At 40.6% G+C, this 26,377-nt stretch overlaps 1 protein-coding gene across 1 annotated transcript in view; it reads left to right on the top strand.

The window, feature by feature from the left end:
- Positions 1–1,201: 1,201 nt before the first annotated feature.
- Positions 1,202–26,377, top strand: part of LOC611589 (fibrous sheath-interacting protein 2-like) — a 75,222-nt gene continuing 50,046 nt past the window's right edge. The window contains exons 1-11 of the mRNA XM_038588838.1: positions 1,202–1,574; positions 1,969–2,094; positions 4,759–4,920; positions 5,633–5,722; positions 6,087–6,226; positions 7,306–7,447; positions 8,162–8,272; positions 8,701–8,821; positions 21,268–21,365; positions 23,394–23,439; positions 24,558–24,649. Coding sequence (XP_038444766.1) covers positions 1,476–1,574; positions 1,969–2,094; positions 4,759–4,920; positions 5,633–5,722; positions 6,087–6,226; positions 7,306–7,447; positions 8,162–8,272; positions 8,701–8,821; positions 21,268–21,365; positions 23,394–23,439; positions 24,558–24,649 — 1,227 coding nt within the window. The 5' untranslated portion in view covers positions 1,202–1,475. The remainder of the gene's footprint in view (positions 1,575–1,968; positions 2,095–4,758; positions 4,921–5,632; positions 5,723–6,086; positions 6,227–7,305; positions 7,448–8,161; positions 8,273–8,700; positions 8,822–21,267; positions 21,366–23,393; positions 23,440–24,557; positions 24,650–26,377) is intronic.

Here is a 26,377-nt window from a genome sequence, read left to right as displayed (position 1 = left end):
GTATATAGCCAAAAAACTGAAGTAGGGTCTCAAAGAGATATTTGCACACTTATGTCCATAGCAGCAGTATTCACAATAGCCAAGAGGTGGAAGCAACCTAAATATTCATTGATGGTTGAGTGGATAAAGAAAATGTGGTGTATACATATAATTTAAAGTCTTAAAAAGGAAAAAACCCTACTACATGCTACAACATGAACAAATCTTGAGTACATAATGCCAAGTGAATTAAGACAATCACAAAAAGAAAAATAATATGTGATTCCACTTATATAAGTGATCTGAAGTAGTCCAATTCATAGAAACAGAAAGTAAAATGGTGGTTACCAGGTGCTGGGGGAAAAGAAAGAGGAGTTAAGGGGTGTACAGTTTCAGTTTTGGAAAATTTAAAACTTCTGGAGATGTGTTGCACAACAATGCGATTATACTTAACACTACTGAACTATGCAGTTAAAATGTTAAAATGTAACTGTACAGTTAAAATGTTATGACGGTAAAAAGTAATTTTTTAATCACAATAAAGAGATACATAAAACAACACAGAGACAAAGTACAAACTCCTGACACATCAGGTGCGGTCTCAGCCTTTAATGTATTGCCATCTAGTAAGCTCTTAAGCAGCAGGAACTGTTTTACTCACTGTTGTCTCCTCAGCACCCAGTTCAGTGTCTGGTATTAGAGAAGGCACTCAAAAATGTTGGCTAAGCTAATGGGAAGGGAGGAAAAAAGAAACTGGAGAAAGGGAGAGAAAGGGAGGGAGAGGAGGCCAGATGGATGAAGAGCCCAAGTCAGGAAAAAGGAAGACAAGGGAAGAAAGTATTGAACCCTTAAAAAGCTATTGTGCCCTATGTGGAATCTGGAGAGGTGGTATGCATAGGGCAAGGGCGGGGCGGGGGGGGGCTTGGTGTCTAAAAAGTCCGCAGAAGTGGAAAGCCGAGCTAAGACAAACTACACAATTACTACTACAATCAACATATGCACATGTGTTGAACAGAATCACGGCTGGTTGGGGGGGCCAGGAAGAATCGTAAAAATTACAGCCAGCGACCCACTGACAAAACTTGATACATTCTGGTTAGTCTAAATGAGAGGTGCTACTTTTAGGGAGAAACGTAATCTGCGTGCGCTCTCAACACCACCCCTTCAGACCACTTCTCCAAATTCTGAGGCACTAAAACCTGCGCATGCGCCGAAGGTTCGAGGCAGCAAGGCAGCCGGAGCGGTGAGCCGTCCCGGCTAGCCGTCCCGGCTCCCTTTCACCTCCGCAGGGTCTACGCGAGTTGAGGACGTCAGCTGTCCAGCGCAGAATGCATCACAGTGAGGGGCGTGGCCTAGAGGACGCGTTACCCTGGCGATCACCGTCTTGGCGGCCCAAACTTGATCAAAGCGTAGAGCGGGAAAGGTGTAATTGAAGAGGAGAAACGAAGACGGCTCGCAGCTCTAGCCCCCGGCACCCTGGGGGCTGATGGGTGGCCATGGATCTGTACCTCAGCAACTGCTATAAGGCTGCTGAAGCCGCTGCCACTAAGGCGGCCGCCAGCAGGCTAACTGCCGACAGAGAGCAGTGCGACACCGTGAGTGGTGGCCAGCCTGTAGTCACCCTCCTCCTAGCTCCTGGGCAGGATCTCGGGAAGGCGGCGGACGGAAGGGGCGGAGAGCTCAGCCGAACGAGGGTGAAAGAGGCGGGTGCTTGACGACTCCGCTTCAAGTTCCCGGGCCCGGCAGCCCGTAGCGAGAGCTTGCCTGTGGCCAGGACCAACCAGCCTTGGGTGGGACCCAGAGATCGGGCTGGTAACCCGGGGAAGCTGGCAGGCCTTCCAGGTTGTCAGCAGGGCGAGCTCTTTCAACCCCGAGCGTAGGATTCTTTGGTTTATTTGGAGGTATTAGCCCATTTTAATGTGAGTAGATCGATCTCAACTAAAAGAACAGTTCTTAAAAATAGACAGTCTTTCTCATGGTATCTGACAGGGCTCACACAAAAAAACCATTCCAGAGGTCGGAGCAGCTAATCTTTTGGATCTTCCTCTTGGGGTCAAGCTGCCTATTATCCCAGGAAGCAACAATGTATTCTATACTACGAATATAAGTGAAAAGGTAAACTGAGTTTTAATGGTGCTTAAGTTATTTTCTTTACCCTTTTCAGCTTGCTATTAAACTCGAAACACTGCTATGATTTTGCTTTCAGTCAACTTCAATTTCACATACCACGTGAAGTTAAATGAATTGATTAGTGTCTGAACTTCACTTTAATGATGGAAAACCTCAATGTTGCCCCCAGCCATCCAATTCAGCCCTGTCTCCAACCCAAAGCTTCAGTTTCCAAAGGTTGGGTGGGGTCTTTTCTGCCTACCTACACTTATCTTGCTAATTCTTACTTCAGTGCCTTTGTCCGTCTGGCTTCCACAACCTGGCATGCACTTTCCTCCCCTTCCTGACCTCCAATTTGATCCATCTTTTAAGAGCTACTATGCAAAGCCTTTCCCAACTGTCACAACACCTATCTCATCTTTCCTTGGAACTTACATGCCCTTGGTCTGCACCATGTTACTCAGCACTGTTAGTGACGCAGTGTGCTGCACTCACATTATTACACACTTTAAGTCCTCTGCCTGATACCCACCCCCTGGTCCATAATTTAGGCCAAGTCTGGAGGAGGTTCAGAACTTTCTAGTTGAGAATGTGCTTGATCACAATAGCAAAAGATTCTACAGGAATAATTCTGACATCCTTACCCTTCCACTATCCAGCACATCATCAAGGATGACTAGGGGCTTCTTGGTATTTCTGATACTTCTCTAGTATATAACAATTTTTCAGGGTTTTTTGCTGGAAAACATAGTTTCTCTTTTGAAAACGCATAGTGTTCTACTAAATATAAAATATATGCCACCTCACAGAAATTGACTGAGTCACACTCTCACAAATTAGCTTTCCTGAAACATTTCATTGCAAGTAATAACACTGCTTTCTGCTTTGTAACTATAGCCCTATTGTTTTTTTCCTCGAATAGCGAGGGGAATATTAAAAAAGAAAACCATACCTGGGGGCATCACAATGCCAGATTTCAGGTTGTACTACAAAGCTGTGGTCATCAAGACGGTGTGGTAGTGGCACAAAAACAGACACATAGATCAATGGAACAGAATAGAGAATCCAGCAGTGGACCCTCAACTTTATGGTCAACTAATATTCGACAAAGGAGGAAAGACTATCCTCAAATATCTTCTATTTGCTATAATTCTATTCTGTCCTGTTGTCTACTTGTTAACTAATTATTTCCAGTTTTTTCTATACTAAATTATAATGATTATCTCTATACTTTATTATATTGATTACCCCAAAGTATATGCATTTAATCATGATCAGGCACTACATTCAGCTCCCCTGAAGACTACCTTTTAGCAGGATCTCCTCAAGGAAGTTAAGACTTTATATTTACACCTTTAGGTGTTGTGTTTTCATAACTCATTTTACCCTCATGACCACCTTGTAAAGGTAAAGCTATGATTTATCTAAGGTCACAAGGAGATGATAGAGTTCAGACCATAACCACTGTCTCCTGACAGGCCACACACTCCATCACCTGCCCTTACTGCTTCCACAACTGCAGACCACTTTAGCAGATCACTACAGCAACAGGAAATTTAAAGGTCTTTCATGTTATTTTGAATGCAGATAGAATAAAATTATGGTGTTTGTGTTTTTCTCAGTCAGATTAAAATATAGCAATGTCTTTAGCTATGCATTAATCCAAACTTGACAACTGAACCTATACCTCAACATTTTGATACCAAACTTAATCTCAGGTAATTTATTTATGAATGAACTTGTTTATTAGTATACTTAAGGTAGCAACTGTTCACAAACTCCTTAAATTGCTTTTATTGAAAGTTAATTGTAAATACTTTGCCAATTAGCTTAGACATTCTGCTTTCATGAAAAGATAACATGTGAAGTAAAAGAACAATTTGCATACTTTTAAAAGTCTCTGCCATAACCTCCCACTGGCACATAGTGATGATATAATAGACTCTTCAGTTCAGGGAAACTAATTATTATAATCAACAATAGAAAGTTTACCCTGGCCTCAACAAATGGATATTTATCTCTTTCTTGATTGGTCAGTAGCCCAGAGTTGGTCAGCACAATAGTCAACATCTAAAAGAAGAAGCAATAATCAACCTGCTAATTGCAGCACTGCTTAAGTTGCCATCGCTGTTGATCATTTCTCTTCTAGGAAAGACATGGGCTTCCTATCTAGTTCCACTTTAAATTAAATCATTGTCCAGAAGGACATCTTTCTTTGCCTTTTTAAGGTAGCCAGGGAAACCAGTTTCCTGATATAGGTTCATTAAGAAAGACAAGAGGCTGGCGTCAAACAGTCATAAATTTATAAAGGAAGCTTCTAAATGGAAAAAAAAAAGCTAGAACCCTATTACACCTTGTCTTTTCCCCCTGCCCACATATGAAGCATCCTACTTGCCTTCAGGACTCTTAGGACCACACCTCAGTGTTCATAAGTTGGACTGACATTCAGGCTACCACCCCCAGCCCAAAGATGGCTTTGGTAGAGGAGAGGGGAAGAGAAATGCACTTCAATTTACCTAAATCAATCCATTTTCCAGATTCCCTCACTTAAGGTTCTGCTTGCTTGTTTTATTTTTCACTGGCCAACCTATTGGTTTAAACAACTTGAGGTTTAAAGTGAAATTTCATTCATTTTACCTATATAATACTTTTGAATCTGTGTGTTTGCAGCTTTATCAGCCTTCTTTTGACTTTAACTTGTCTGATCCTTATTGCCGACTTTTGGAAACCAGCTATAAAAGCCTGCATGATCCCCATTTAAAAGCTTACCATAAGCGAAAGGATATCCTAAGGAGATTAAAGAAGGGCGGCTACATCACCAGCAATAATAAAGTAGGTTGAAGCCTCATTCTTGTTAACCAGCAGAAATTTAGGGACATGATAGACACTTGCTCCCATACTTCACTAGGAACCTGCATCAGCTTTGGCTAAATAGTAAAGAATATTTATTAGAAAGCTCAATTAATTACTCAGTATTTGGATTTCTAAATAAGACTACTTGTTACTGCTTGAACTTTTTTCTTGGATAACATCACAAGATCAGCACCAAATGATTCAAATATGTAAAGACAGACATATAAATGTGTTTATTCATGTATTTTCTCCCTGGGGTAGTATAGCACCTCTCCTCTGGCTCTAAAAGTAATAAAGGCACAGTATACCTATCAAGGAATAGTTTCTATACTTTTGGAGAAGACTAGAGACAAAATGGAAACGAGCAGAAAAATAGCATGATGAAATAAATTTGGGGGGGTGTTAAATATCACTATTATACTGGTGTTTTAATAACAAATTCATTGAGAATTGTAAATTTCTGATTACAATGTGAACCAGATTACTGAAATAATACTATTTAGATAGAAATTGCTTGGTGATAGAGCAATTTTAGATACCACCTTCGAAACCACTACCAAAATGTGCTTTTATTACCCTTCATCCCAAATTGTTACTAAAAAGAGTCTTCTTATGACACTCTTCTCTGGAAAGGTTTATGATTGTTACAACTTTCTATTTATATCTTTGGTTTTTGGTTTTGCTTTTATAGGTCATATGTACCTTGAAAGAATTGAATAAGTACAGGCAGTATCTGACCACTTTAAAATTAGACTTTGAAAGAAACTATGTAAGAGAACAAGTAAGTTAATACTTAAATTTGTTTTATTTGGGGTCTGTAAGATAGTTTTTCTTTAGAGTTTGGAAGAAAGGTTTGGTCCTCTGAAGAATGTTTATTTATAATAACCTGACCTAGAATTATTGAGGTAACAAATCAAATGATATCTCTAGAGATTTATAAGAGATTTAAAAATGAGACCTTTGCCTTTAATTTACAGAGAGATATTTTCACTTATCTGGAATGGAGCCACACTAGACTTAAATGCAGGTTAATAGAATTAACCATTTGTAAAGTACAGGAGGTTTACCAAGACCTAAACTTGGTAGGCCTTACAAAGGACAGGTTTTTTTTAGCCAGTATAAAGGTTTCCATTTTTTTCTCTCAGAAAATGATTGAAAAACAAGTAAATAAATTGCACGAAACCAGAAGAGCCTATGACAATTATGGAAATGCACATTTCCAAGAATGGCTGTTACAGGAAGGTACACAAGCAACTCCAGACCAAGAGCTGATAATAAAGCACAGGTATGACTGAAGTTGATACATATTTCATGGACGCACTATAGACCCCAGAAAGCTGTAAAGTACTAGAAAGAGTTGAAAGCAGGAGCCCCAAAAAGGATTAAACACTATTTAACCCCCTATAGTTTTCAATGTGGAGAAAAAGGAAAGTTGATTAAGAGGTACCAGGGCTTGGGAGGAGAGTTTCTACCTGGGAAACTGGACTCACTAGAAGTGAGGGTAGGCCAAACTGAATTTGAAGAAATCCAAAGTCCAAATCCCTTAGCTTGGGATGGCAACATCGATAGTAGGAGAGAGAGAGAGAGAGAGAGAGAGAGAGAGAGAGAGAGAGAGAAAGATACTCATGTTTCAAAATTAAGTTGAAGTCACTGCAGGTTCAGAAAGGGAGAGTTCCTGTAACTTTACCTGACGCTAATACAAACAGGTGTTGTTCCCAACCAGTTGTGTGTGTTCATTCAGCTACTGCCCACACACATTCACTGTCCCCATTCAGACACCAAGCCCAGGTCCCAGGAAGCAGAGATGAGCTATATAGTTCTCTCTCTTTCTGCTTACCCTACCTCTTCAATTCCATGGGTTCATATCATAATATGCCAGAATACACACTGATCCACCAGGATCCCAGACTGGTAGTCCACAGACTTCTGTGTACATGGAAGGTCATTCAAAGACTTGGGAATTACAGAGAGGCCAGTACACATTTATTTGTAAAGGAAATTCAAATCAGCTTGTGTTTTGAAGTCAGTCTTTAGGTTGATTTCAGCTGTTTTTGAAAATTCATGCTCCCAGAACTGCTGAGCTGTGTGTCATCTCTGTGTGAAATTCTTTTAATCACTTTGTTCCACATTTTGCCATTGTCCCAACCACAACAACAGACTTGTATAACAGAGTCTGGTAAAATTAGTACAGTCTGGTGTGCTGGCATATCAGGTTAGTTTAAAGGTCCCTGAAAAAGTCTACATTTTCTGTATTCAAGAAATAAAAAAGCAACTTGAAAGATGATTTGGGAACATCGAAATTGATAACACCATCATAAGGGAAGCACCTAATTTACCTTCACTTATATTTGCACTTTTACTCAGATATTTAGATATGATTAGTAGGGAATTAGACAAGGTTGAGCACACGGCAGAAAAGCAGAGCATACTCCGGATGAAGGAAGAAGAACAACAACATCAAGACCACATCAGAAGAAAACTTGGTCTCCGCAGACAAATTGAAGAGGTAAGGAAAACCAAATTTTAAACATTGAAGAGGAAATTACATATGGTTGTTTCACTGATGAACAGTTTTAGCAGTCCCACCATATTACCGAAAGCTATTTCAGGTCTGAAAATTAAACCACTATTAAAAATAATAATAATTTATAGAATAAATCACTATTGATCTTTTATCACTGTTACAGTCGACAAACTTTTACTTAACATAGAGTGATACCACAAACTACATATCTGTTGCATTTACGGTAACACCTCATCTGCTCTTCGAGTTTTAGAAATTAACTCTAGTGAAAAATAATTATGCCTGAATTCTCTCATAATCCAATCAAGCCTATTTATTTATCTTCTCTACCAAAATACATTTAAGAGCAAGAGATTACATATGATACATCCCTTGGTTAATTAAGAAAAAACCCTCTCACCAACATCTTTTTAGAGCCATCTTTAAGCTCTAAATGAATGTAAAAGCTTTACATGAATTAAGTTTCCATAGCAAAATAATTTTCTTCCTTTTGCCATCCCATTGCATCCACCAACATATTCCCAATAAAAAGCAGTAAAAGAAGCCCATCCTAAGGCCAACATAAGATTTGCCTTATGGTTGACCCAATTTTGGTAAGGCCCTTGACTTGATCTAATTTGCTTGTTGACAAAATAAAGAAAAAAAAAGATAATGAAAGAGAACCTCTGCTAACTACCATAACATTGTGTGCCTTAGGAATGGAAGACAAAAGAAATGTTACTTCTGACAAAGATTGGAGAAGAAGTAAAAAGAGAAGAAAGAATTGAAGAACAACATAAAAAAGCCAGGGAGGAAGCTCACCGGAAGGTAAAGTGAGCTTTTACTAATAACTCGGGCTATTTGAGGAAAAGCTTTTGCCAATTTTGATATTTTAAAGAATAAATTATCAAAAATCGCCTAAGCTCATGAGGATAGCTGTGGATGGAGAGGCCCAACGTGGTCTGAACCTGGGCTTCAAAGACTGGTGGGAAATGGGACCAATCTCCAGAAAAAGCACAATGAATTAAATTGGATCTAGTTGTTACTACGTGTTCTTCTTAATGCTGGACAACAAATGGGAAGATATCCTTCCTTCCATCCTAGCTTAGTACTCATTGTGACTTCAGAAATCTCAAAATAGGAATGAGGGCGCCCTTCAAGTAGACCATCAGATTTCAAATATCTGTTTTACATTTCCAGCGGCAAGCTGCTTTTAAATTTGTAAAGGTTAAATATATTTTTTTTTGTCATTTTAGAAACAAGCACTTCTAGAGAAAAGGATCACTTATCATTTACAAAAAATACAAAAAGATGACCTTAAGAAAGACAAACCAGAGGGAAATATATTTGAAAACAAAGGACGGGATGAAAAAGAAGGTGAGAGAGAGACAATAAATGATAAAGTATCTAAGTAGAAGGTACATATCTATATATTTAATATTGGTGGCTTTAAAAAAACCCTCTGTGCTTATGTGGTGAAGTCAGAAGACCCTTGGAAAGGGAAATCCTAGAAGTTCACACTACCTATGTTAAGCACTATGCAAGGTACCTTCCAGTTACAGCTCACATTGTAAAGAATACACACACGCACACACACACAATATCATGTACATTATAACAAATTTAACACTTCCATAAAGTGGATCAGTAGACAACATTGTGCATACCACAGGTTTGAAAAGGAGGCGGAGGTGCCTGGGTAGCTCAGTTGGTTAAGTGTCTGACTCTTGATTTTAGCTCAGGTCATGATCTCAGAGTCCTGAGATTGAGCTCCACCTCCGGTTTTGTGCTGGGTGCAGAGCCTTCTTGGGATTCTCACTCTTTTCCTGTCCCTCTCTGCCCCAATCACATGCATGCTCTCTCTAAAAAAATTAATTAACAATTTTAAAAGGGAGCCAATAAGAGGAGACTGTACTAAAAACAGATATGACAAAGAGCGACAAAGATATATGTAAAGTGAGAGACAGAGAAAATGAGCCAGTAAGAGAAAACATTACCAAAAAATCAGACTGAAACAGAAGGAGACAAAGAAAAATATTTTTTAAAAGAACAGGGCAGGGCAGCCCTGGTGGCGCAGCGGTTTAGCGCCACCTGCAGCCCAGGGCGCGATCCTGGAGACCCCGGGATCAAGTCCCATGTCAGGTTCCCTGCATAGAGCCTGCTTCTCCCTCTGCTTGTGTCTCTGCCTGTGTGTGTGTGTGTGTGTGTGTGTGTGTGTGTGTGTGTATCTCATGAATAAATAAATAAAATCTTTAAAAAAAGAAAAGAAAAAGAAGAACAGGACAGCCCCGGTGGCTCAGCGGTTTAGCGCCGCCTTTGGCCTGGGGTGTGATCCTGGAGACCTGGGATCCAGTCGCGCGGTGGGCCCCCTATGTGGAGCCTGCTTCTCCCTCTGCCTGTGTCTCTGCCTGTGTGTGTGTGTGTGTGTGTGTGTGTGTCTCATGAATAAATAAATAGAATCTTAAAAATAGAACAAATTTTAATTGAGGACTAATAAGAAAAGATTATCCAGAGAGCAAGCTAGCAAGAGAAAGAGAAAAAAGGTTTTTTTAAAAGGGAGACAAAAGAAGAGTCATTTAAACTATACCAAGCATGAAACAGAAATAAATAAAAAAATAAGACCAAAAAGATTAAAAAGGAAGAGGTAGTGAAAAAAGATGGTACAAAAAGAAAGAAATGAAGAGAAGAAGAGGGGAAGAATGAATAAGAAAAAAAGAAAGAAAACTGAACAGAAGAATCTAGTTATGAAACACACATACACACATGCTGGATGAAGGAGTGGGGGAAAAACAAGGCAAAGAAATAGGAGACAGAGACTAGAAGAAGTAGAAAGAAAGACAAACAGGCAAAGAAAGAAAGAGTGAAAGAGAGAAGAAACAAATACAGGAGAAAATAAAGGAACAAAGAGTGAGAAAGGGAGATGGAAAAGAAAGAAGTTTAAAAAGGAGAAGTCAGTAGAACAAAGCCAAATAAAAAGAGATTGTGAGAGCGAGAGACAAAGGAGTTTGGAAGAGCGATCTAAAAAGAAGTCAGTTTAGGGACCCCTGGCTGGCCTGTCAGGAGAGTACTCAACTTGATCTCAGGGTCATGAGTCCAAGCTCCATGTCAGGCCTGGAGCTTACTTAAAAAATTTTTTTTAAAAGAGGTCGGTTTAAAAATACATTAAAATTAGATGGATGGGTCAATCAATGAATTCATACATACATACATATATACATGTACAGACACATAGCTAGAACTTTTAAAAAGAGAAGCCAGTAGTAAAGTAAAGACAGGACAAAAAAAAGAGAAAAACAGGAAAAATTAAAGTAGTGAATATAATGAAATTAAAAGAAATGGGGGGAAGTGGAGAGGAGGTTAGATTAAAGGAAGGAAGGGGCAGGAAGTAAAGAAGTTTATTAAAGGGATAAGTCTGGGTAAAGGAGTAACAGAGTATGGACATGAGAGACAGAGGATGCTGAAAAGAAGAAGGTAGTGAGAAAAATTAAGTACATAATCATGGACAGGGGGATCAAGATCTAAACAGAAGAAATTAGTTAACAAATACAGTAAAATAAAATAGATACATAGAAAAGATTGGACTTTGAATGTACAGTCCACTAAAAAGGAAAAGCAGCATGAGAAAGATTAATAGGAAGACGTTATAGGAAGCAGGTGTGACAGCTTAAGAAGGGAGGAAAAGATGGAAGGATGGAATGGAGGGAAGGAGAAAGAAAGCAAAGAATTCTGAAAAGGATGAGGCTAGGAAAATTGGTAAAATAAAAAACAGGATGTGAGAGTAAGGGATACAGGAGTTTTTAAATTTTTTAAAAGATTTTATTTATTTATTTATGAAAGACACACACACAGAGAAGCAGACATAGGCAGAGAGAGAAGCAGGCTCCCCACAGGGAGCCTGATGCGGACTCGATCCCAGGCTCCAGGATCATGCCCTGAGCCACCCAGGTGAGGGACACAGGAGTTTAAAAGCAGGAGCTACTGTGAGAATTAAGTACAGTTGAAGAAGGCAGGGAGGGAAAAAAGATCTAAAAAGAAATTACTTAAAAATAGAGTAAAATAAAGACAGGCAAATTAATGAGACAGCTCAGCAGTAGTGGATGGATGGTTGGATAGGTAGACAGGCAGATAGGATTTCAAATAGGATAAACCAGTAGTAAGATAGGACAAAAAAGGACATACAAAATGAGAGAGAAGGAAAGAAGTTGTTATAATGAGCCAGAGAGAGAGAGAGAGAGAGAGAGGCAGAGAGGGAGCAGAAAGATGCAAAGAAGGAAGAAAAGTTCATACAGGATGAGTCTGTAGGGGAAACGTTACTTACAGTGGAGGGATGTGAGCGTGGAAGGGAAGACCAGTAAGAAAATCAAGTACAATTGTGTGGTGTACAAGAGATTTAAAAACTAGAAGGCTAAAAAAAACAAATTAAAAAAAAATTAAAAAAATAAAAGGGATCCCTGGGTGGCGCAGCAGTTTGGCGCCTGCCTTTGGCCCACGGCGCGATCCTGGAGACCCGGGATCGAATCCCACATCAGGCTCCCGGTGCATGGAGCCTGCTTCTCCCTCTGCCTATGTCTCTGCCTCTCTCTCTCTCTATGACTATCATAAATAAAAAAAAAAATTTTAAAAACTAGAAGGCAGGGGATCCCTGGGTGGCTCAGTGGTTTAGCGCCTGCCTTTGGCCCAGGGCGTGATCCTGGAGTCCTGGGATGGAGTCCCACGTCAGGCTCCTGGCATGGAGCCTGCTTCTCCCTCTGCCTGTGTCTCTGCCTCTCTCTCTCTCTCTCTCTCTCTCTCTCTCTCTCTCATGTCTATCATAAATAAATAAATATATATATATAAATAAATAAATAAAAATAAAAACTAGAAGGCAGTAAAGGAAGACAATAAAAGACAGAAAGATGATCGATAGCTGTATAGACAGCCATCCAGGTGTATAGGTAGGAAAAACTGAGTTTTTAAAAGATTTTACTTATTTGAGAGAGCGAGAGAACATGAGGGGGGGAGCAGACCCCTCCTCTCCCCCGCCCCCGCTGAGCAGAGAGTGGGGTGGCCAAAGGGCTTAATCCCAGGACCCTGAGATCATGACCAGAGCCTCCTGGGACCCTGAGATTATGACTTGCGCCAAAGGCAGATGCTTAACCAACTGAACCACCCAGGTGCCCTGCCAAAAATGATTTTTAAATAGGAGAAAGCATCAGTGAAGACGGGACAAAGATACATAATGAAAAAGATGAGAAAGGGGAAGAAGCTTAAAAAGAGGAGTAGTAAAAAGAGAGTAGAAGAATGGCAGGCAGGAAGGAAAGAGGTAGGAGGGGAAATCAAAGAAAGGAACACAGATGCGGGATAGGGTGAGTGGTGAGCAGATGGGTACAGGTAAGAAAGAAGGAAATAGGAGAAGGCAAGGAAGGATGAAGGAAGCGGGAGGGAGCAGGAGGGAAGGGAGGAAGGAAGAAGGCAGCAGGCAGGCAGGGAAAGAAAAGAGAGAAAAAGAGACAATGAAAGAAACGGAGTGAGGAAAGGTAAAGGGTATCTGGCAGAAAGGGAGGGAGGAAGGAAAAGGAGGAAAGGAGGAATAGGGGGTAGAGAGATCTAAAGAAGAAGATAGCTAAACATGAAGGTGCAGGTATGGAGGAAATTGGGTAGATAAGTAGACAGGATCTTCTGAGGAGGACCTCATACAGAAGACAATAATATTAAAAGGTAACAGGAGAGAGTGTGAAGGGGAAAAAAGTTTAAAAGGGGAACCAGTAAAAAAAAAAAAAAGAGTATATGAAGAATAGAAGGGGAGCACCTTGGTGGCTCAGTGGTTGAGCGTCAGCCTTTGGCTCAGGTCCTGATCTCAGAGTCCTGGGATTGAGTCCCACATCAGGCTCCCTCCTCTGCCTATGTCCCTGCCTCTCTCTCTGTGTATATCTCTCATGATTAAATAAATAAAATATTTTTTAAAAAAAAGATCAGAAGGAAGGAGGGAGGAAAGGAGCAGGAAAAAGAAAGGAAAGGAGGGAGGACTAGACAATAGAGGGAAAGCAGGAAGTAGGGGTGGTGAGGGAGGAGGGAAGGCCAAAGTGCAGGCTCACCAGAAGACAAAGCAATCCAGCGGAGAAGAGAGAAATGAGTAGGAAGGAGACATAGAGACAGGAGATGGAGGGGGAAAGGTAGAAAGGAGAGACAAGGAAGGGAGTGGAGAGAGGGAAAGAAGAAGGCAAGAAAGAAAGAGAAGAATTCTAAACAGGGGTGAGGCTAGGAAAATAACAAAATTTAAGAAAAGATAGAATATTGGAGACACAGAGGAGTTGAAAAGGTGGGGCTAGTAAGAACACAAAGAATAGAATGGAGGACGGGTAGAAAGCGATCTAACAAAAGTCAGATTAAAATTGAGGGATGCCTGGGTGGTTCAGCGGTTGAGCATCTGCCTTCCGCTTAGGGCGTGATCCTGGGGTGGGTGTCCGGGGATCAAGTCCCATATTGGGCTCCTTGCAGGGAGTCTGCTTCTCCTTCTGCCTATGTCTCTGCCTCTCTCTGTGTGTCTCTCATGAATAAATAAAAATAAAATCTTTTTAAAAATTGAGATAAAAGGACACCTGGGTGGCTTAGTTAGGCATCTGCCTTCAGCTCAGGTCATGGTCCTGGGGTCCTGGGATGGAGCCCTGCTCAATGGGGAGTCTGCTTCTCCTTCTCCTTCTGCCCTTCCCTCTGCTTGTGCTCTCTCTCGTGCTCTCTCTCTCTCTCCCCTCCCCTTCCTCTTCCTCTCCCTCTCCCTCCCCCTGCCTCTCTCAGATGAAGAAAATCTTTTTTTAAATTGAAATAAAGATGGAAGGATGACAGATAGATGGTAGGTAGGTAGGTAGAAGGTAGCTAGATGGATAATAAAAGGTTAAAAGGTGGAAGCCACTAGGAGAGAATATACAGAGAAGGTAGCATGGGAGAAAGAGAGGAAAGAAGGAAAGGCAAAAGGTTTGGAAGTGAAGCCAGTACAAAGAGAGTAAAAGGAGGATGGGAGGAGGAGAGGAGGGAGGGAGGGAAAAGTGGGGTAGAGGGGAGGAGGAAGGGAGGGAGAAATGAAGATAGGAGGGACAGGGAACAGGGTGGGTGGTGGTGAGGAGAGAGACAGAAAAGGAATGTAGAAAGGAGAAGAGAGGAAGAATGAAAGGAAGAAAGAGCAGAAGCGGAAAGTAAGGAAGAAAAGACCAGTGTATGAGCAATAAGTCCACAGGGGAAAGTGTTCAATAGAGAGACAATGTGAGAGTGAGAGGGAGGGCGACTAAGTAAAGCAGGTGCTATTGTGTATGATGAGGGGGAGTTTACAAAGTACAAGTCAAATGTGTGTCCAGTATACTTCAGTAAAAAACATGAAAGTCAATAAAATATACAATATATTAAAGATGGATAGATATCTAGGTAGGTAAATGTGGGTAGATGATGGATGGATGGATAGATATGCATGGATAGAAAGATAGATACCTAGATAGATAGACCTGATTTCAAAAAGGAGAAACCAGTAAAGAGTGCATCAAAGAGAGTGAGAAAGGGAAAGAGATGGGACACTCAGTGGTTGAGCGGCTGCCTTTGGCTCAGGGCATGATCCTGGAGTCCCAGGATCCAGTCTCACATTGAGCTCCCTGTGGGGAGAACTGCTTCTCCCTCTGCCTGTGTCTCTGCCTTTCTCTCAGTGTCTCTCCTAAATAAATAAAATCTTTAAAAAAAATAAAAAGAGAAAGGGAATAAATGGAAAACTTTTTAAAAGTGGGCCAGTATATAGTAAAAGAAAAAGAGTGGATGGATGGATAACATAGGATAAAATAGGTCAGAGGAGGATAGGATAGAGCAGGGAAGAGGAGGGAAGGGATGCAAAAGAGAGAGAAGGAAAAGGAATAGAGAGAAAAGTTTTAAAAGGAGTACAGAAAATAAAAGGCTTTTGAAAGATTTTATTTATTAATTTATTTGAGAGAGAGCATGAGTGGGGTGGGGGGGGCGCAGAGGGTGAGGGAGAAGACTAGACTTCCTACTAGGCATGGGGCCTGAAAAGAGGCTCTGTGCTCCATCCCAGGACCCGGTGATTATGACCTGAGCCAAAGTCAGCCCCTTAACCAACTGAGCCACCCAAGTGCCCCTATATGAAGGGCTTTTAAAAAAAAACATGAGAGAGAAAATGTATGCAAGAGAAAGTTTTTAAAGGACCAAGGAGTAAAAATAGACAATGTTGAAAGGAAGGAAAGAATGAAAGTTTAGGAAAGGGGAGTCAGTAAGAAAAGCTCATAATGTAGTTCAGTGAAACAATGAGGCTGTACCCTCTGCCTCTGAGACAAAAAAAAAAAATCACTTTAGCAGGTATATTGCTTCCTCCATCTTTGACTGTTAACTTCTACTTCAGGTAGGTAGAAAGTTACAGGTAGGCATCTTTTTAAAATTTTTTTATTTAAATTCAACTTGCCTAAATAACTAACTAACTAAATAAATAAATAAATTCAATTTGCCAACGTATACTATAACACCCAGCGCTCATCCCATCAAGTGCCCTCCTTAGTGCCCATCACCCAGTTACCCCATCCCCTCCTCCTCCCCTTCCACAAAACTTTGTTTCCCAGAGTTAAGAGTCTCTCATGGTTTGTCTTCCTCTCTAATTTTTCCTCACTTAGTTTTCCTCCTTTCCCTTCTAGTCCCTTTCACTATTTCTTATATTTTGCATATGAGTGAAACCGTATGATGATTGTCCTTCTCCGACTGACTTATTTCACTCAGCATAATACCCTCCAGTTCCATCCATGTCAAGACAAATGGTAGGTATTCGTCCTTTCATTACTCAGCCATTAGAAAGGACGAATACTTACCATTTGTCCAGGTAGGCATCTTAAAGAGTGGCCAGCTCAAATGGTTTTTAAAAAGGGAAATATTGGGATCCCTGGGTGGAGCAGCGGTTTGGCGCCTGCCTTTGGCCCAGGGCGCAATCCTGGAGACCTGGGATCGAATCCCACGTCGGGCTCCCGGTGCATGGAGTCTGCTTCTCCCTCTGCTTATGTCTCTGCCTCTCTCTCTCTCTCTCTCTCTCTCTCTCTCTCTCTCTGTGACTATCATAAATAAATAAAAATTAAAAAAATAAAAAGGGAAATATTTTTAAAAATAATGTTCATAGTATCACAAAGGTAACAGGAGAATGAAGAGATCTCTTTCACATGTGAAATAGGCTTATACCACTATAATAAGGCCATTGTCTTCCACCATGTAGACATGGAGGGATGTACATCTTTTTAAAAAAGATTTTATTGATGTATTTATTTGAGAGAGAGAAAGGGCAGAGAGAGAGAGAGAGAACAAGCAGGGAAGGAACAGACAGAGGGAGAGGGGGAAGCAGGCTCCCCACTGAGAAGGGATCCCAACCTGAGCCAAAGGTAGACACTTAACCAGATGCTTAACCAACTGAGCCACCCAGGTGCCCCAGTCATGCACATCTTAAAATTCTAGTGAAAATCCAATCAGCACATAGTTGGGAATCCTTTTGTCTATCTAAATGATTAGATACAGGAATTGTTGTCACCTCTTTCACAGCTGAGATATGAGCATACTGTTGCCTCTGCTGAGCTCTGAGGCACAGCCAAGGATGATCAGGAGCACTTTCATGGTGTCTCCAGCATAGTTAGTGCACTACTGGCATCCCCACATAGAGAAGAGGCCAGGTTCTCATCATTCTCATTGGGCAGGATGGAGGGATGCAGTTTTTCCCTTCTCCCAGAAGACCACTCTGTTTCCCTGAGTATAGCTTTAACTATACAAGATAATACCATAAAAGCCATTGTCCTGCCTCTCCATCACATCTCTTTCTCAAGGTTTCTCCACCTTGCCACTACTGACATTTTGGACCAGATAATGCTGTGTTGTGGGAGCTCTCCTTTGCCTTGTAGAATGTTTAACAGCATCCCTGGCCTTGATCCACTAGATGACAGGAACAACCAACCCTCCTCTGCCACATCTGTAACCACCACCATGTCTGCAGACATTTGCATATGTCCTCCAGGGGACCAAATTGCCTCCCACTTGAGACCCCACTACTTATCCTCTCCAGTTCCTCGCTACAACTCCATATGCCTCTCCTCCTATTGGGCACAAAAAAACCCCTAGAATCTATCTTGGATTACTTTGTCATTTCTACTATTTTAAAAATAAATATTTTCTTGTGTTTCTTTAAGTTTCTTCAAAGATAAAACAAATGATACTACCAGTGACCAGAAACTACACCCAGGACAAAAACAAAATTGAAATGATTATGATTAGAAGTGCTAAAATAGTAATATGTGGGAAGATGGGACTTGGTACTGACCTCATCTGCTTACAACGCAGAAAAATCCTCCCTCTACCCTCTGTTAGAAATAATGGATTTTGAGTCATGTTTACCAACAGTGCTAGAGCCATTCTTGCTGCCTGCTTTAGCTTCCCTAATTTCTCACTTCATGTCATTGCCTCCATATGCCCATGAGCAGGGCAGCCCACATTCTGCAGCTGACAAGTCTGCAAGCCCCCAGTTGAGGGCCCTGCTTCTCCATGGCGTCTGCTCCTAATCTCATTTCTGTATTTTTCCATTGCCAACAAGATCCCGAGGCATTTTTTAACCTCTTCCTCACTGGCTGCCACCGCCACTGCTACCACTCTTTGCCCAGCAGTCCTACCTCCCAGGGAAACTTTTACCTGCATCTCATTTGTTCCATTCGCCTGGAGAGTCATCCTTGCCAACTGCCGACTAGAGGTGCCACTGGTGTTTCTGAAGCCAGTGGCCCTAAGGACCTGGTGAGGACCAAGACCCCAACCAACACTCCTTCTCAAAACCTTGCCCTTCCTTAGATTTTGAACTTTCCAGGCTCAAAGTAACTTCTGTCACCTCATTGGCAGCAGAGACGTTTCATGCTGCCACATATTTTTCTGCAACAGTGGAGCAGAAAATAGTGCTCAATGTTGCCCATTCTTGATCCCCTGCTCCTTTGAGAATAGTCTGAAGAGTAGCAGGTGTTATCGTTCTGAAATTTCAACCTATTTCTTGCATAGGCTTCTTTAATATGTGTAAGGCCAGTACTATTTGCCAGATAGAAGTGTCTGCCTTCCTTTTTCTTTCTCTCTCAGTAGTCGATTTTTCTAGCATACTCCTCTAGACTTGACCTTTGTGGGGGCCCTTCTGTAATGATGCATACTTTCAGGAAGTGTACACCATCTTTCTGCTTCTTTCCCAAAGATGTTGTCCAGATGTCTGGTGTAGGAAGTGTAGCTTATGTTCTTATTCCTCTATGTGTCAGCAGTATGGGCATCACCTAAAGAGATTATTAGAAATGCAGATTCTCAGGCCCCACCCCAGGCCTACCAAATTGGAATCTATATTTTCACAAGATCTCCAGTGCTTTATAAGCACTTTCAAGTTTAGGGAACAGTGGCTTCCTTGACCTCATGGAGGTGGAATAAAGTCATGGTGCTTGGATGAAATGTCTTCTGCCTCCTCTGATCTCCAGAGAGCTGTCCTTATCTCCACTAAGATAGTACTTGGCCAATTGGGCTTTCACAGTTGAATTCAACCATCAGTCCAGTGACTCCTGGCCCATTCTCACTGAGCTTAGAGCCCTCTGGCTTTCCCATTCCACCTCAATTCTGGTTGCCTGCTCCATAACACTCAGGGTGGAGCCATCGCACCTCCTCCCCAGTGACTCCTATTGGCAAGCTTCCCAGCTAGACTCTCAGCCCTTTCTGGGCATGTCCATCACATAGGAACCAAGAGTGGCTTAAGAAAGCAAAACCTCAAGGAGAAATAGGAAGAGGTTGGTAAAAAAGGTACAAACTTTAGCTACAAGATGAATAAAGTCTGAATGGCTAATGGAAAACATGGTGACTATAGTTGACAGCACTGTATATAATTGAAATTTGCTAAAAGCAGAACTTAAAATGTTTTCAACAACAACAAAATATAAATATGTTGGGTGATGGATGTGTTAATTAACTAAATGGGGGGTCCTTTCATAATATACATATACCAAATCACCACGATGTACACTTTAACTATGTTACAATTTTATAGGTCAGTTATATACATCACTAACAGTGAAATTAAGAAGAAGTGGGGGTGGGATAGGAAAGGAAGGAAGGAGGGACAGACAGACCAACCTTGCTCTGCTTGACCATACTATATTGCAGAGTTTCTGGGCCATGTCCCCAGTGCGGAGAAGGAGGCAGCAAATGAGGGGCAGCCTGAAATCTCTTTCTAGAGTCCTAAATGGGGAGCAGAGCAATAGTTCTTTTCTCTCTGTGCTAACTTCACTTGTCTGAAGCAACCAAGGCCCAAAGTAAGAAAAACGTGAAGCCTCATCTGATTTCTTTGCTCTCCAGCCTCTCCCACCATCCTTCCACATTCCCACCATCTCTGAGCTATAAAAGGAGTGAACTCTACTCCCCAAACTAACTTTCCTTAGGTCATATCTTCCTTCTTTCTGAGTCCATATAACTCTTCTTGGTGGAGTAGGGTATCTCCAGTACACTAAGGGAGAGTTTTCTGAGCTAAGTATTCCAGTCTGCTGCTACACAAAAAGGAAGGTTAAATTTCTGGACGTTCTCAAGCCAGTTGTATGGCTTGCAAAGAATACTGTGTTGGCTGTGTCATCCTATTTTTGAATGACAGGTGCTTAATATTACTTGGGTATTTATTGTGGCATTTCTCCTGTTAAAAATTCTAACCTCCTCTCCCCTAGTTCCATCCCCAAGCAGGTAGACGACTATGGAAGACTAGAGCAGAGTTCTTGTACCTAGGAGGTAAAAAATGAGAAAATAATATAAAGTTTTGAAACAATAGCCCTGTTGCATAATGGCTGTTTCACATCTGTTAAGCCCCAAAAGTAAGCACAACAGAAGAGAGGTCTCCAGACCTACATCTAGAAGATATACTCACTGTAAAAAAAATGTAAAATACAGAAAAATATGTAATATATAGAATGAAACAGCCTAATAAACATGGGGAGAAGGCATGAACATTTCACTGAAGACATACAGATGGCAAATAAGCACATGAAAAAACTGCTTAATATTATTAGTCATTAGGGAAATACAAAGTAAACCACAATGAGATACCACTACACACCCAGTAAAATAGCTAGAATTTAAATAATTTAATTTAAATCAGTATTTTCAAGGACTTGAAGCAGCTAGAATTCAGACATTTCAGGTTGGAGTATAAAATTGTAGAACCACTGTGGAAAACAGTTTGCTTACTTAAGTTACCATATGATCCAGCCATCCCTCTTCTGGATATGTGCCCCCCAAAAATGAGAATATGTGACTTCTAGCAGCATTATTCATAATAGCAAAAAAAAAAACCCTGCAAACAACCTAAATGCCCTTCAGTGGGCAAATGGATAAAAAATAGCACATCCCATTCTATAGAATATTACATAGTAAGAAAAAGGAATAAACAATTGTTGCAGATGACAATATTGATGAATCTCAAAATAAATATGCTAAATGAAGGAAGCCAGACCAAAAGAGAAAGAGAGAGAACATCCTGCTTGATTCCATTTATAGCAAACTCTAGAAAATGCGAGCAGTTTATAGTGACAGCTGATCAGTGGTTGCCTGGCAGACAGGGAGAACTAGAGAGAGGAATGAAGTATAAGGGGGAACAAGGAAACTTTTGGGGGTGGTGGAAATGTTTATCTTGATTGTGGTGTTGGTTTCATGGGTTTGTACATATGTCAAAAGTGAACAAGTGGTATGTATTAAATATCTGTGGTTTTACTGTACTCCAATCATATTTTGATAAAATTGTTTTAAAGCTATCTGACTTCTCTTTCATTTACTTTTATGATCAGGTCAGCATTCTCATACTTTTGTAAAGATTCCTGCCAAAAAATCATCAGTCTTCATATCTTCTCAGCATGACATACAGAAAAATAAAACAGAACAAAAGGTAGATGCTCTGTATTGATCATTCATTTACCTTGTTAACTGCTATTTCTATGGGATATCCTCCTGGCATGATACTGACCGGTTAGAGTTATGGGGTCCTATACAGGTCTGGATCCTCTTCCTAGCAGAGAAGGCTCTGAGTCAGCTTCATGTTAAATGTACCATATGGTTTAGCAGAAACTGACATAAATATTTGATGATAGTGATGATAGCTAATGTTTACTAAGAACTTGCTGTGGACCAGGGCCTGTATGAAGACAGAAGGGAAAGGGGCAAAACAGTTGACATAGGATACAGAGATGGAAAAGACATCATCACTACTCTTGAGAACTCACTGTCCAGGGATTAGACACATATAAACAAAAATCCTGGGGATGCTGGGTGGCTCGGTCGGTTAAGCGTCTGCCTTCTGCTCAGGTCATGATCCCAAGGTCCGGAGGTTGAGTCCCATATCCGGCTCCCTGCTCTGTGGGGAGTCTGCTTGTCCCTCTCCCTCTGTGCTCTTCCCTACTTCTCTCTCTCAAATAAATAAAGTATTTTTAAGTCATTACCATAAAATAAGAGAAGAGTTTTGATTTGTACAAAATGCAGTGGGAGCACAAAGGATTTAGAGACTAGTCCTGCCTAGAAGTTTCCAGATGAACAGATGTAGGCTACAGTGAAGCAGTATTACAGGCAGATGTGAAAGTTTTAAGTGAAAGCAGCACTATGAGCCAGCAAAGCCAGGGCAGTGCAGGAGAGGAGACTGGAAAGGTAGGTTGCTGCCAAGGCTTTGTATGCCTTGTTGGAGATTGCATTTATCTTCTCTATAGTAGAGAGCCATTGCTGATTTTTTAGTAGAGATGTGACATAAGAATAAAATGGGTCTTAAAAAGATAATCTGGGGGCAACCAGCCGGCTCGGTTGGAAGACATGACTCTTGATCTCAGGGGTCATGATTTCAGGCCCCACTTTGGGTGCAGAGATAACTCAAATAAAAGCAATTAAAAGAGAGACAGAGAGAAGTCTTTAAAAAATCAAAAATAAATAAAAAGATCATCTGATTAAAGTGTGTGACATAGATGCAGTGTTTGAGACAGAGGAGATTAGAGGGAAGACTTGGGTCTACTGGGATGGTCCAGATAAAAATAAGGCAGTGGCAATGAGGGTGAGCCACAGGCCACAGATTTAAGACATTTCAGAATCAGACTATGTCAGAATTTGGTGACTTAATAGATGTGTAGATTGAGAGAGTGGGAGAGGATGAGGATGTGGATGATGATTTAATTTTTGTATATAGGTTCTCTTTTTTATTTTATTTATTTATTTTTTTACTGGAGTTCAATTTGCCAACATATAGCATAACACCCAGTGCTCATCCCACCAAGTGCCCCCCCTCAGTGCCCATCACCCAGTCACCCCAACCCCCCGCCCACCTCCCTTACCACTACCCCTTGTTCATTTCCCAGAGTTAGGTGTCTCTCATGTTTTGTCATATATATAGTTCTCTTGAAGTGGGATGTCTTTTCTCTGTGCTCCTGTAGTGCTCAGGCTTGCCTCTTTCTCAGAACTCATTATCCTGTATCATATTTTTTTGTCTGCTTTACTGGATGATAAACTTCTTGAGTTCAGGAATTTTATATCCTATTTAAATTCTAAGCAATGTGCTAATTATATTGGATTGGATTGGCCCTATCTGAAATAAATGGAATAACTCTAAGCTTTCTAGAAGGGATCATTGGATGATTTGGTTAAGTCTTTAGCCAAAAAATATGGAGACAGAGGAAAAGCAAGTTTGGAAAGATGGGACTGCATGAGCACATGATAATAAGCTTCATTTTGAACAGGTTAGTTTAGGTACATGTGAGAGATACTCATCAAAGAGGTTGATCTTATGTATTAGCATTGAGACCAGAGCTTAGAAGAGAGAGGTAAGGGGTGGGGAACAAAGGGGGACACTGTATCAATCTGATTGCTCTATAGCCAGCAAGTCTCTTTTAGAAGCTTAATTACTAATGAATGTTTTTTTCTTGAATGTTAAACCATACAGAAAGATAAAGAAATGACTAAAACAGCACATACTCTAAGTGATGAAGGTAAGAAATGAACAATATTTATGATTGCTCTGTTATCTTTCAGTTACATAATTATAGTTTTGTCATAGTTTTCCAAGTTATGCTTTTTTCCCATGATTATAAAATCTGTGATTTTTTTGATAAAGGAAGATATAAAGATTATTCATGGTTATAAATGTTAGTATCCCACATTTGAGTGATTGCTAGGTGAATAGGCCCTTTGGAATTTGCAAAGCAGGAAGAAGTTAGAGTCTCCGCTGGGGCTGCCTATACTGATAGGCAAAGTAAGTTTCTGAAGTACTGTGATTTGTGCAAAGAATTCTCCCCAGGAAAGCCTCTATCCTCCAATGCCACCCTTTATCCCCAGACATAAAAATACATCCAGCTTCCACCTCCACAGCTAGACTAGAGGTTAGCTAATTCTCTGTCCGTCTCAGCAAAAGATTCCCATGCATATTCCATACACACATCAGGAGTGCTAGGCCATTTCTGCCTGGGTGGCCAATCAGCATCTCAAATCCAGTATGCACAAAACCAAATTCATCATCTTCCAGTCACCCCTAAACCTGTTCTCTGTTCCTCTTTTTAGGCACAAAGCCAGAGTCAGCTTCGACTCCTTCCTGTTGCCCATGTTCTTATATCCAAAAGTTATCATGTTTTGTCCAATCTGCCTCCTTTAACTATCTCAAAATCTTCCCCTCCTTTCCATTCACACCACCCATGCCCTTAACTACTGCAATAACATGCCTCCAGTCTCTTTCCTCCTATTAATATATCCTATAGTGGGTTGTGAATGTAATCTTCTCGAAATACAGTTTTGAGCATTATAATTCCTCTATTCAAAAGTCCTTGGTGGGTCCCTCTTGCCTACTGAATAAAGTGCAAACCAGCTCATTCTGGGGCAGGAGGAGTGGTGGGAAATTAAGCTGACAGAGTAATTTAGGGTCACAAGTTAGGGAATTCAGGCTTGTCCCAGACAGTAGTAGTGAGACACTGGAAGGCATCGTATATTTGGAGATACTGCCTTTACTTGCATGAAGAAATATATCCCTGACTGTGGTAATTCCAGACATTATGGCAGTAAGAACTATTATCATTTTTTCATATTAAAAGGTACCTTTTCTTCCCCCCGCCCCCAGGAATTAAAAATAACTCACTTCAAGCTCCAGGAGTTTCTGCTAAAACAGCAAATGTCCCCAGACATTCCATACAGACTATTTTGAAACAAGAGGCAAGTAACATTTCTTTTGTCCCAGATACAGACAGAGCAAATGAAGTATGAAATTATGATCAATATGGGTATAACACAATTTCATTCATTGAAAGAAAATTCAGAGCAGCCTTATTCCCTGAAATTAACCCCCCATAGTAATATTTTATAAAAACTGAAATGCAAACCCACCGTAATGATGCTGTGCTACTTCAGACTTCCAAAGCTTATAGCTGCCAGTTATGTTAGTGTTGTCATACTGTAAGTATAGGGACGATCAGTGACAAGTTGTAAGCCAGCAAAAGTAGTAGGACTGAGACTTTAAATGTGTTAAACAGATCCAAAGTTTGAATGTTATTTTTGCCTCAATTTAATAGAGATTTACCGGAAGCAACTTGATTGCTCCCACTTAGCCCTTAGGTTAAAGGCTCCCTAAATGATGAGCTCCAAGAGCTTCAAAGTACAGACTTGTGTCCTGCAGAGAAAGCAACAAATCGGGCTTTGAGAATCATTTTCTTCTAGTGCTGATGGGTTGTGTCAAGATAGCCATGCTGCCTTGCCCTGTCCCCTTTGTGACCAGTGATCACTCATCTGATGGGGGAAGTTGGCAGCATTCAGGGTGCAGCCTCTGGTCACAACATAGATTGCCTTTGTAGACTGCCAGATTGTCATTTTAAGAATCAAATCCATATCCCTGGCTCTATTAGCACTGCATTAACTGACTCAGCTGTTCTAAAAAGTTAACATGCTTTGAAAGAGAGGTCATCAAGCAGGAAATTCACCAAAATCTTCCCAAAAGTCTACCATCACAACTAAGGGAGAAAGTAGCATCATTTGCAATGTCCTACATGAAATGCATACTAAGCAGCAGGCTCAATTATATATAGCTGCTCAAATGTAGCATATTAGCCACAATATGCTTCTCCATATATGCAAATATTTATCAGACACCTGCTGTGTACAGGGCACTGTATCACTCTGTCAACATCCATAATTGGTATGCTTAGTTTCTGAAGAAAAGAAACTTAACTGCTTTGAGATAGTTTAGTAGTCGTACATCAGGAATTACTTTTCTTACTAGCCTCACTATAGACCAGGAAAAAAGTATGCCCTGAATGTAACATTGATGACAAACCTCATACTACATACTTTGCCCCAAAAAGTCAATAAATAAATTTAGACTTTTTAAAGGTGGCTTTAAAATACATGTGAACAATATGAATACATCAGATGGCTACATTTATTTTGAGATTTATTTTGATTTATTTTGAGAAATAGCATGACCACTTTTATTTACAATAGAATATGCTACTATTTCCCAACTTATCTCACCCATTCCATCAGTGTCAGAAAATGTACTTCCAGTGGCTTCTGTTAGCTCTCATATCTGGGCAAAAATAAAGTCTACTGTGTTAGATTTATCTTTCTATACAATTATCTAAGCAGGTAGAGCTCTTGGCCAAATCAAACAGTCACATCCTGTATGAGCGCTCTGCCTTCCAGCTTTCTAAAATCATGTCCCCTATAGCTAACTTTGTTTAAAGACCACACATAATCTTTTTAGCTGCTCAGTTGATTACCTTCCATGCTGCTCAATGCATTCTTCAGTTAATTTTAGAATAACAATGGATTCTACAAACCTGTGAATTCTGTAAATAATACATGTACTATAAACCAAGTAAAACATGTACTTTTATCACAAGTGGACTTCTAAAGTCATTTTCTTAAATGTGTTATTTTAAATGTGAG

This window comes from Canis lupus, chromosome X (genome assembly GCF_011100685.1).
Source record: "Canis lupus familiaris isolate Mischka breed German Shepherd chromosome X, alternate assembly UU_Cfam_GSD_1.0, whole genome shotgun sequence".
In the NCBI taxonomy this organism is placed as follows: Eukaryota; Metazoa; Chordata; class Mammalia; order Carnivora; family Canidae; genus Canis; species Canis lupus.
The sequence above is the reverse complement of the archived record's forward strand: the minus strand, read 5'-3'. Positions and strand labels throughout refer to the sequence as shown.